The sequence below is a fragment of the Cibotium barometz genome, chromosome 59 (assembly GCF_041138505.1).
Source record: "Cibotium barometz isolate CiBa-2024 chromosome 59, ASM4113850v1, whole genome shotgun sequence".
NCBI classification, from domain to species: domain Eukaryota; kingdom Viridiplantae; phylum Streptophyta; class Polypodiopsida; order Cyatheales; family Cibotiaceae; genus Cibotium; species Cibotium barometz.
Window position 1 is genome coordinate 15,641,194 of NC_141104.1, and position 13,047 is coordinate 15,654,240.

Genomic DNA, 13,047 nt, shown 5'->3' on the forward strand with positions numbered 1-13,047 from the left:
ATGGCTGCCCACAGGCCCCTAGAGCTGATGCTGATGATGCTCTAAATGCTATCCTAACTACTATCCTAATCAAGGATGATGTTCGTACTAAGGATTATGCCATGGCATGGGCGTGCACGTGACATCCCCTCCTGTTAAACTTGATGACGGGGTGGATACTGACATCCTTCCTCCCTGGACTGCTACTGACTTTGACTTTGACTTTCTACTTTAACTGACTTTGACTGATATTTTGTCTGAACACCTTAACTCCTGATCTCCACTTCCAAGTCTTGCTGAAGAACTGGGCATCTGTTCCACTGTTGTCCCCATGCCTACTTTCTCTTACCCTTAACAAAACGGTGGGTACCTACCGGAACTGATCATGCTTATTGCTAGGCCTTTGAAACTGATCTGAGAGCTTAATGATGTCTTAGTTATGCATACATACCCTCAGGGAATGCTTCCTCTAGCTTCACCTGTTGTTACAGACCACTCCATTTGCTACCGTACTACATTCTTATGCTGAAACTATGCACCTTCCTTGGGACTATGCTTAGTGGCTAAGCTTGAATGCTCTGATACCAACGTTGCATGCACAGAAGCCTTGATGTACTAATCCACAGTCCTAAGCCTAATTAAGAACAAGATGCTAAATAAACATGATTAAGACGGGAGAGAGAAGAAGAGAGAGATTGGTGTCAAGGTTTCTATATTTCATATGGTACAAAAACGTGACTTTAGTGCTTGTACATGATTGAGCCCTTTGGTCAGCCCCAAAGGGGTTGACCTGTGGCTCCTACATAACTTAACTGATGTGACTACAATGATGTATGATGAATGAATGAGCGCTGAATGAACTGAATTATGACTTTTGCTTATATATCATGCTGAGGTAAAGGTTGGCCTACTGCCTTGCTTCGGCCAGAATGCTGGACACAATATTCATGAGATTCCTTCCTTTAATGCTGCGCTTACTTCTTTGCATGCCCCACTGCTGTTGGCCACTGCCTAGGCCTTGGCTGCCTGCTGCCTAGGTGTCTGCTGGCTGCCGACTGATGGCTGACGGCTGCTGACAGACCCCTGGACCCCTCTATGCTACTTATGCTGATGGTGATGCTGCTGCTGCTGCTGCTGATGATGATGTTTATGCCAAGGCTGATGCTGATGCTGATGCTGATGCTGATGCTGCTACTGCTGATGACACTGATGAAGGTCATGATGATGATGCTACTGATGCTATTGATGCTCTAAATGCTGTCCTAACTACTGTCCTAATCAAGGATTATTATGTTCCTGCTGAGGATTATGCCATGGCACGGGCATGCACGTGACAACAGGTTAGCCCGTAAAGCACACAAAGTATTGTAAGGCTTGGGGTCTGTTGAAAGACCTTACAAATTTTATATCTACAACGATGGTTGCTGCCATAGACCTAGATGTGCCTCAGTTCGGAATACCCAAGGAAGCATGCTCTGCATTTTAAGAACAAAGTTGCAAATGTAACTCCTGTGATTGAAAAGTTGCATATATATATACAAGGATATCTGAATCACAAGAGTTTCTTGATTGCAGGGATGTGATGTATTGTCGTGTATGCCTTGGCATGTACGTATCAATCCTCGCAAGGATCATAACAGAGGCTGGTATTACAGATGATACAATTCCTGTTGTAAGTCATGTACAAAACAATACAGAGATAAAGAAGTCTAATTGTTTGTACTCGGTGATTGCACATGAGATTGTTGAAATAGATAATGTGCAAATGGATGAATAAGTAAAGATAGATTGGATTTCTTAAATGCATATAAAGATTGTTTTGCTTGCGCCTTGCTTGAGAAGTTAACACCTCAAAGCACTCTATAGATGTGATTCCAAGGAGTTCCTTTCCAAACAGACACAAACATCATGCAAGTCAACAAGACGAGACCAAGACGAAATGGATGATTGTCACATGAGTGCGAGCAGCGGAAGACTTAAACATATGATTGATGCTACACTATTGATGATTAACACTAAACCCTACTAATCTTCAGGAGAGGAGAGGAGAGAGAGAGGAGATATAGTCTATCTCTTATTTATATTCTAAATCATGCATATGTACAATGGCTCTTGGACTCAAACCCTAATATGCCTAGGAGAAACATAGACTCTCATACCAATGTCACATGAGTATGCATGGACATCAGTGTAGTTGAAGTGGATCTAGACACTCCTAATGCTTTGATACTAATGTCACAAGAGTGCAAACAGCAGAAGACTTAAACATGTGATTCACTAAAGTATTGATGATTAACACTACTCCCTACTAATCTTGGAAACACTCAAGAAAAAAGATGTAGCCCTATACTCCAAAATATGAATATGTACAATAGTTCTTGGATCTAAATTCAATTACAAGCTTTTGTAATAGTCGGGACATTAAGCTCAATCTTGACAAGATAAAGATTATGATCTTTTAAACTAGTGGCAGGCATCTCGGACATGAGTCATTCACCTTTGCTCGGGCACGGACCCTCCTGTGTACTTAGGATGCACTTCATAGAACCCAAATTCAACATGAAACCGAAAGCTCATGTCAGGGCATGCATCATTGGCAAGATGCAGAGTTTCCAAGTGTTTCAGCATGCACACAAAATCTCTCCTCTTTTACTCATTAGTCAAACCAGTAGCACTATTTGTAAGAGCCTTCTAGGAAGTGGGTTACGCATGATCCGATTGTGCTTCATTTGAGAGCACACATGTCATGATGCTCTCCTGTATGATCAAAGGAAGAGGAGCACACCACATGACATCATTCTAGCAGAGTTTACAGCACGTCCCTGGCACACAGGCATCTCGTTTACATACTAAAAAAGGCAGCAAGGTGCTAGTTGGGACCTTAGCCAGGCTCACTCACAGCCCACTGTCAATGCATGCACAAAAAACACTTGCCTCCCACTGTCAAACTACCTCAAGGAAGACTTTGGTACATTGCCCTGGAGTGAGATTCACGGAGCATATTAGTGGATGACAGCTGCATAATTCATACTTGTTTCAGAGACACCAACAGCCCTAAGTGACACAGGAGTGCTAACAGCAGAAGACTTTTAACACATGATTAATGTTAAGCAGACTAGATTAACTGCTAATCCTAATAATCTAGCAAACACATAGGAGAAGAGAGACGAGATGCAATCCTATTCTACTGTATATTCCAAAACATGAATATGTACAATGGCCCTTGCATCTGAACTTAGATCCTACTCATGCATGCCTATCCACAAATGTATACCAGAAAGTGTCTTAGGGAATTCACAGCTTTTCTGGTGTGATCCAAATGCCTTGACTGCTGCTGCCCTTGGTCTTGGCTCTGCAACACTATCTCTCAATGCCCACGAATGGCCCTTGGCAAGGTGATGTCGGTTGGTAGGGTTGGCTGGTTGGCCAACGATGTCAATTGTCCCAACTAGGCATGATGTATCTATAGCTGTCCACACGTCTGGCTGTCTGTCCTTCCAGCCCATACACAACCTTGACACTTGCCTCTCAGTCGGCTCCAGCTTGATCACATGTCCACGTGCTACCACGGCTGGGCATGCACGTAACACCATGGACTTTAGGCACTACTTTTGGACACACCTGTCCAAGTTATAAATCTATGTATTATTTTCCATTTGTTTCATTTACATATGATTTTCCATTTGTTTCATTTACACTATATTTATGATGGAGTGTATCAGACACCTTCGATTCCCCTCCATGGGCTGTTTGACATGATGTACTCATACTTTGGTCTCATATGCCTTAGGGTTGAGTCTGGCAGAGCCGAAGGCATCCCACGAGATGCAAATATATGCAAAGTTTGCACCCCTGGTGAGGTGGAGGACAAGGAACACTATTTGTTTAGATGCACACCCTACTATGAGATAAAAAGGAGATTTCATTCTCTTCCAAGACGGATTCAGTCCCCTCTCATGGGTCATACACTATGAGGACCAGAGATGTTTAGAGATGTTTAGGCGTGTATTGCGTCCCAGACCTTCATCACAGATTTCTTTGGGTCACAGCCCCACCAACTATAGTGCCCTGACAGGAGCAGCAGCAGCATGTAGCATCACATGGATACTTAAGCTTCTGTAGCTAGTTTTGTACTTTTTTTTTCTTTCATGGTTCAATTCATCATGGACACGTTGTACCACCTTTTTGGTCTCATAGACCCTTTGGGTCTTTAAGACATCCCTCCCTCTCTCTCTCTCTCTCTCTTATGAGGCCCGCAGAGCAGGCAAGTGGGCTATCTACAGGGATGGTAGAGTCATTATCCCTGAGCGCCGTCCCAAATAGGGACGCGGGGTCTATGAGACCAAACACCTGGGGTTGGCAGTATGGACCTGCAATGGCATGCTGTGGTCGAATCCAAGAGGCTTGAGCGAGATTCTCACAGGCAGGGATGTCATTTTTTTTTCCAAAGACTCATCAGAGCCCTGAGAGGGGTTTACCATACATAGCCGGGTATGAGTGGGAGTCAGCTTTTCGAGGCGAGACCCGCACATCAGGAGGAGTGGGTGGCTCTGGGGGGGTAGCTATCCTTTTTAGATCCCATCTCCAACAGATTGTCAGCATCGTCCGGAAGGACAAGGATGCACGATATCTTTGGGTGCGGCTACAGCATAGCAGTGACAGAGTCATCCACATTGCTGTGTGTTATTTTGCACCATGCCACTCCCCTTACGCTGCACAGCATGGCCAGTCACCGTACTTACCATTATATGAGGATATCATGGAGTTCTCACAACTGGGGGAAGTCCTCCTACTCGGGGATTTCAACGCCAGGACGGGAAGTCAGCAGGTCCCACTACTCGATCTAGACAACCCTATCAGACTACAAGAGCTGGACATCACTGACACAGGGCTGCAGCGATCATCACAGGACCGTGAGGAGGTCACAGTGTCCGGGAGATATTTCTTAGAGCTGGGAGCTGCACATGGTCTCGTTATCTATAACGGGATGTCCCGATGGCCCTCCTCTGGCGCCCTCACCTCCTTCCCTCGCTCAGGAGGTACTAGCACTGTGGACTACCTTATGGGATCTCCAGCTTTGGCACACCTTATCCCCGACTTCTCCATTCCGCCACCCCCTTTTGAAGCTGACCATGCCTACCTCTCTTTCACTCTTACCTACACACCACATGTCCCTCCACCACCTCCCCCCATCTCACATTACACTCGGGTCCTCTTTGATCACGAGCTTGACCTTGTTTACTCCAACCACATCTACCGCCAACTCCAGGATGTGGAACCTACTGTCCCCCTATCCACCCTCACAACACAACTCACCACCATACTCCACACATCCGCCACAGCTTCTTTCATATGCACGCGGCGGTATACCACCAAGCCACCTTGCGGTTCCATGCCCCAGAACTGTTGGTATGATGACAAATGTCGGGCCACGCTCTCCCGTCTTACGCATGAGGTACGGATTGGGCAAATCACGAAGCGCCAAGCACAACGGATTTCTCAACGGGTCACCCGACGCAAGAAACGGGAGTTCTATGCTCGGAAAGAGGATGAGTTATACCGACTTTTCTTAGGGACGAACTGCAAAGAGGCATGGAGGAAACTCCGAGAACATCGCCCTCCCACACCTATCACCTGCCCAGACACATGGCACTCCTATCCATGCTCCCTGTATCATATCCCCCATCAGCCACCCCTACCCCCACCACCAAACCCCCGCCCCACCACCTCCACCTTCTTCACAAAGGGCATGGTCCTCAAGGCCATTCGTAGACTACGCAATGGGCGAGCCCAAGATCATGAGGGACTCACTGCCGAGTACATCTCGCATGCCCATGATACCCTAGCGCCCCTACTAGCCTACATGTTCCATAGAGCCCTTTGTGAAGGATTTCCACCCTCTTGGTCCACCAACACCATCACCCCCATCCTCAAAGCCGGAGATCCACTTGATCCTAATAACTACAGGATGATCATGATTGGCCACACATTGGCAAAGCTCTATGGATTAGTGCTAGAGGCGGAGCTCAGTTCATTTGCAGAGAGCCAGGGATGCAGAGCCTCATGACAGGCTGGCTTTCAGAGGAGCTACTCTACCTTGACCACATCTTCACCCTCTGTGCCATCATCGAGGAGTGTAGAGCACAACACCAGAGGATTTACTGCTACTGCTTTGTGGATTTCCGCAAAGCTTTTGATACTGTACCCCGAGCCCACCTTTTACACCATCTACAAGAGATCGGAGTCCCATCTAACATGGTTTGGAGCATCATCGCCCTCTATGAGTCCGTCACCGGACGAGTGAGAGCCCCAGGAGGTACATCACAGGAGATTTCCAGCACCATTGGGGTGAAACAGGGCTGCCCTCTATCACCCACTCTTTTCGGCCTCTACATTGACGAGATCTCAAGCTTCATTGATGGATTAGGCGGGGCTGGTCCCACACTGGTAAGCATATTGATCCCCATACTGCAAATGACATCGTCCTCCTCTCAAACTCAGCCGAAGAGCTTCAGAGACAGTTGGATGCCTTACATGACTTTTGCACTCAGCGGGACCTCTTTGTTATCCTTGGTAAAACCAAGGTAATGGTCTTCAATACCTACCGCCCCGTCACATCCAGATTGAGCTTCACATCTAGAGGGGATCCTGTGGAGATTGTCTCATCCTATGTCTACCTTGGTGTCACTTTCAGTGACCCACGCTTTACCATGCTTCCCGTAGCACATGCCAGAGTGACGCGGGGATATGCAGCCTTGAGCTCATAGTTGTTTCTCGTACGCGTACGAACAGGTTCGTACGTACGAGTCGTACGGTACGATACCGTACGAATTCGTACGGTATCGTACGGTACGAGTTGGGTTTTTTTTCCCCCCAATTTTTTTTCCTTGAAAAAAAAATTCCAAATGCTAAAAAAAAATAGAAACCCTGCTTTACGAAGATCCCAAATGCTCGCAATACTTCGCAACTTTCGTGTCCACTCAGTATTCCATATGGGGTTGTGGAGAGACCTAAAAAAATCTAGCGAGGTAGACTGGTAGTGTACACTTGATTGGTAGGATGAGAGAATCTTGCTACATCACTTGGGGATCCCTGGTATAGGTAGGCTAGACAATTAGATTCTCAAGTTATGCACGAGGGAGAACATTTGGACATGGCCATTTTGATCTAGAGAGGAGTCCCTAAACTTATCACCCTAGATGCACTCCTCGTATTTGTGCAAGGACGGTCCCTTAGTCATAAACGCTACACTGGGAGACCTTTGGTATTGCATTACCCATCCAGGTTCTTTTTTGGAGACAATCGGGAGATCCAACCAAGAGAGACACATATCCATGTACTGGTTTCTCAAGCACTGTAGACTCCTCCCCTCCCAACCTTCCCTCACATTCAAGCTTGAAGCTCCATAGCTTGTAAGTGTAAAAAATAAAAACCGTATTTTATCATACGGTATCCGAAAATTTCATATCGTACCAAAAATTCCCGTACGGTATCGTATTTTCGTACCGTGACAACCATGCTTGAGCTTACTTGAGCGGCACTGCTTCCAGGCACGTTTCCAGGAGCCCAAGACGAAGGGCTGGCTTTTTGACACCCTCGTCACACCAGCCTTGATGTATGGAGCAGCTTTCTGGGGGCCAGATTTATCCGATGAGGATTCATAGCGAGTTGAGAGGCCCCAGGTCATGATGTTCTCCCATATGATCCGCAACAAACCATCAGTCCCACACCAGATTATCCAGGTAGAGTTTGCTGCAGCCCCGATGGTAGTGGAGGCACTCTTCCAGACAGTCACGTACCTTCATCGCATCAGTCACATGTATCCCCACAGGTACCCAAGGCTTGCCCTGGAGTCCTCCAGACAGCTAGCACTTGAGGGGCACTCTGGAGTATGGTATGCACTGGTTTCCACTTGGTTCTCAATATACAGGCTTTGCATGGACCGCCTACCCTCCCCTTCAGTATAGTTTGGACTCCCCTTTTTTCCGGCTGTCTCACGAGGATACCAACCGGGTTATCCGATCAAATCTTCTCTACACACATTGCACATGGATCACACCCCTGGAGCCCCCCACGAAGATGCACTTTTACAAAGACCACTTCCTCACACTCACTGAGGATGGATCCATCCAGCAACCGGGCTACTTGGGTGTTCACATGTCCCATGCCATGCGGATTGCGATTGGCCAGATACGGGTTTCTTCCCACCGCCTCAGAGTGGAGACAGGTAGAGCCGAGCGCATCTTCAGAGCCGAGAAGCTCGTACGGACAGAGGTTTCACTATCTATTTCGTGAGGGATTCGGTCCACTCTCCAGGATCATTGCCTTCCAAGACCAGCGTTGCCTGGGCCTCTTCCTACTTGAGCTCCGCAGACACAGGGACACCTTCTTGAGACACAGGCCCCAACCACCCTACCCCCTCCCTCGGCAGCCAACCATCACCAATTTCTTCCGGACCCAGGAGGTGGAGCAAACCGACATAGTGGATCTTGTGGACCCTCCACGAGCTGCTCTGGACCTACCTCGCCCGAGAGGAGTTACCCAAGATCGAGCCTCTGCACTCCAGCGTGCCCGACGCCCTCGACCCCCCCCCCCCCCCCCGTCAGCCCCACAATCACATCATCGGCTCCAGATCCAGGACATGCTCCACCGCCATCGAGCTACCTTTACACGTGACATAGCTGAGGGAGACCTCTCGGCCATACTCGTCAACCCCATGCTTGACATTTTGGAGAGTGGTATACCATCTACTCGGAGCTGATGTTGCTCCCATGTTTTTATGTTCTTAGTTTTCCATGCCAAGTTTCCATGGACAATTTTGTATCGCCCCTGTGAGATAGCTATATTTATGTTTTTATTCTGTTTTATTTTCCATTCCATGATGAGATATGCCATGGACATTATTGTACCACTTTGGTCTCATAGGCCCATTGGGTCTTTAGTAGACGCTTAATCTCTCTCTCTCTCTCTCTCTCTCTCTCTCTCTCTCTCTCTCTCTCTAGCTGGCTTTTTCCCCTTTCCTCTTTTGCTAGCATACGATTACCCATAGATCACATGTATTACTTTTGGTCTCATAGACCCTTTGGATCTTTCGTATACGTAAAAAATCTCTCTCTCTCTCTCTCTCTCTCTCTCTCTCTCTCTCTCTCTCTCACACACACTCACACAGCCAATTTACTCATTGATCATATGTAACTTCTTTTAGTCTCATAGACCCCTTCGGGTCTTTTGTAGGAGTTGATATATAATCTCTATCTCTCTATCTCTCTCTCTCTCTCTACACACACACACACAGAAGCTCGACCTCAAATATCTGGAGTCAACGAAGAAACAGAAGGGCTATGCCAACGAGAACTAACTTTGGAACTTCTATTATCCCAATAATTATGAGGATTGTCAAAATAATCCTTCCAAAGCTCATCAGAGCTCAACTTTTGACCAGACTGCTCTTCAAAGCCGGCATTTTCACCTGGAAATCCAACGCAAGTTTATATTATACTAGTTACCAACCATAAAGCTAAAATGACATGATTCTAAATACGTAGCCGCACCCTGCTTGTTTCGGTAGTCAGTCCCGACAAACTTCAAGTCCCTTGCTACTATCTGCAAACAAAAAGCTTGAATTGTTGATGTGGCCACCACGACAATCGTTCACGCTCTTGGGTTGAAAACACGACATAAACAAGAAAAATTTACAGCCGCGAGACAGGCAGGTGTAGCAGGTCATGAAACAAGTGGCAACACACATCCTAAGGACCTTTTAAAATAGTGCTTACACACCCCAATGTCCTCTAAAAACAGAACTTAAATTCAAATGAAGTCTTATTAAGAGTTGTTTATGGAAAGAAACAAATTATGCCTTTGTATGCCACCTCTAACCTTGCACATCGACTTCTGGAGATTATCCTTGTCCAAGTAGCTCTCCATCCATATTGAGCCCGCAATGAAAACACGGTCCTCTTTCTTCAAGTGAGCTGCAGCAATCTCCGCCAATTCATCCCAAAACTGCACCAAAAACCTGCAACCATTTTGAAAACAAACATCCAAGCGTTAACAAACAATAGACCAGCTTTGTCAGCAACAATACCATGCATAATTAATCATTTGTTCCATATCAAATGAACAGGACATCAAAATGACGGAAAGTAAACAAAGTTCAAGCATATCGTGCTCCAAAAGTATTAATGCTCCTTACCCCACTTCCCAAAAGGGAAAAACCAAAGGAATTAAAAAAGACTCCCTCCATGGCTGACTGAATTGGCTCACTCAACACCTTGCAGTTGCTCCTCATAAATGGAGACTTCCTTCATTTCTCTGGTCAAATCATATCAAACACCGTGTGAATCGCATGTCCCACAGGTGATGCAAGTCTCGCACATGAAGTAATGCCAGTCCGTACTGTGAGTCACCCTCTGGAATGATGACAAGTGTTCCGGGTGTTTGGTTCGTAGCCAGATACCATGCAAAGATTCCACGGCTTTCTTTGTTGAAACATGCAATGGGCTAGCATCCACTGCCAACCTCTTGACAATATTTTTGGCATGATATCAATCTGATAATCCTTCCAAAATGGTGGCTCTAAATCCTTCCGAAATGGTGGCCCCTTCAGCACGAAGATAGGCTTTGGCAACTTCAACTCCTTTGGCTCAGTGGCTCGATCCTTGATGAAATCTTCAAACATTTGAGCCCTTCTTTGGTCCTGTTCCCATTTGGTTCTCCAAGCAAGGATTTCTGTCTCTGAGAAATCGCTTTACCTGCTGAAAGTCATGATACTCCTCTGATGACCACGGTTCCCATCCTAAAGTCCTGTATTGGCCTCATAGTTGTTGGAGGTGGCAATTCTCGTAGCTACTCTCGGGTTATCACATGACTAGAAGTTGTGATGGATTATCCCATATGCAAGAGCATGGGAAGTCAAAAAGCCATATATAGGGTGTGATGGCACCTTGTCATAGATATCTCCTCTGACCAGGTTTTTGGGGGGGGGAGCAACGGCTAGGAGATGGGAGCCCAGCCATTGACGTTGCTCAGTGCCCTAGGGTAGTGTGCGTGCTGCTACTACGTGACTTTGACATGGTATCAGAGCTCGGCCCGTGTGGTCCTGGGCAGTCCTAACCTCTGTTTGATCGAGGTGCTCTAATTGAAGGAGGGTGTTAGAGGTGGCAATTCTCGTAGCTACTCTCGGGTTATCGCATGACTAGAAGTTGTGGTGGATTATCCCATATGCAAGAGCATGGAAAGTCGAAAAGCCAGATATAGGGTGTGGTGGCATCTTGTCATAGATATCTCCTCCGACCGGGTTTTTGGGGGGGAGCAACGGCTAGGAGATGGGAGCCCAGCCACCATCGTTGCTCAGTGCCCTAGAGTGGTGTGCGTGCTACTACTACATGACTTTGACAATAGTTTCTTCAAGAGAAATCCTGCTCTCATACCACTGTAAGCCCAGCGGAGCATGCGGTGACAAACTCAACCATGTGTCCAAGAGATAAAGATAGAGAGAGAGAGGGGGGGGAGAGACGGAAGGGAATAGGGATCTTGCACACTACCCCACATTGAGCGGGGAACAGGCCCCGCTCCCTTTCAGGAATTTATTCAGAAACAATCCACGAGCACGCTGTCTAGGATCAATACAATCAATAAGTACAAAACAAACAGATATGCTGATGTTGGATATCCAAGTTGATATCGATGTCGAGGCACGAGATCTATGATGCCGAGCACACCACAGGGATGACCCACAAGTATCTCTCACCGGGCTAGTACCAAATCCAATATCCAAATCCAAATCCAATCAATCCAAGTCCAAGTTCCAAGTCCCAAATCAAATCCAGTCCAGATCAAGTCCAAGCTATATGTCTAAGTTCCATGTTCATGTCCAAGTTCCCAATCTCCATAACTCCTACAATCTTGTCAATGAAGAAAACCATGGAAAAGCTGTTTCTTTTTGGGGTCCATTTAAAAGTGGCTTTCTTCTTCGTGAGATCATGTAGAGGGGTGGCAATCATAGCAAAATGCCTTATGAAGCGCCTGTAATATGAACATAACCCCAGAAAATTACGTACTTAATGTTAATTTTGCAACTTTGGCCAATTCTGAATGGTTTCAATCTTGGCAGGATCCATTCTTACTCCATCCTTGGATACAATGTGACCCAAATAGTGTATCTCTGAAAGAAAGAACTCACTTTTCTTGGCATTAATGAAGACTTTATGCTTCCGCAACTCTTCAAACACTGTGGCCAAGTGAGTCCTATGCTCCTACTCATTCTTGGAAAAAACCAAGATGTCATCAAAGAATACACCTGTGAATTTTCGATGGGGTCGGAATATCCTATCCATCATACGATTGAATGTGGCCGGGGCATTGGTGAGACCAAAAGGCATCACCAAAAATTCATGCAATCCAAGCAATACATCGCATCCATTAAGTGGGGCAACCAAGAAATGCTCATGATCAAGATAACCCTGAATATGTATGCGCAACTTTCCAATAAGTGGAATAACCTGCACCTCTTTACCAACAAAGGCAGCTTCTGCTTCAATTTGAGGCCCCATGTCCTCAACCTCAATACCCAAGGCGGCTACCATCTGAATAGAGATGAAGTTATCTATTGCACAATCATCAAACATAAATAGAGCGGGCTGATCCTTCATTTGACCCCATGCTTTGCATACCATCCTCTCTTTTCCATCATGCTTTGTGTTTCCCTGCACATCGGAAACTACATGCACATTTGCCTTGGGTTGCTTGTCCTCATGCTTTGGTTTGCGGTTAGGCCATTGTCTAAACATATGCTCTTTGCTGCCACAAGAAAAGCATTTCCCCTCCTTTGCATATTGCTCCCTTTGCTCGAGGATCAAGCCAAATTTTTTCTTCTTTGGCCCATGATCCTTGGATGGGGTATTTTCAGCTTTACCACCCTTCTGGACATCCCGGAAGCTCTTTTTAGGTGGCTATCCACCTTTTTGCAGGTTTGGGACAGCATTCTGTGACTCGCGGCGGGTCCCCGGGGGACTAGGGCCTTTGACACACTTCTTGATACCATCAATGCATATAAAAACATTTAAA

At 46.3% G+C, this 13,047-nt stretch overlaps 1 protein-coding gene across 2 annotated transcripts in view; it reads right to left on the reverse strand.

The window, feature by feature from the left end:
- LOC147605526 (protein OSB2, chloroplastic-like) overlaps positions 1–13,047 on the reverse strand; it is a 68,418-nt gene that overhangs the window by 36,767 nt on the left and 18,604 nt on the right. For both annotated transcript variants that reach the window (XM_086793230.1, XM_086793231.1), the window contains exons 2-4: positions 9,859–9,997; positions 9,531–9,582; positions 9,339–9,448 (exon numbers count right to left, since the gene is read on the reverse strand). In XM_086793230.1, coding sequence (XP_086649356.1) covers positions 9,339–9,448; positions 9,531–9,582; positions 9,859–9,997 — 301 coding nt within the window. The remainder of the gene's footprint in view (positions 1–9,338; positions 9,449–9,530; positions 9,583–9,858; positions 9,998–13,047) is intronic.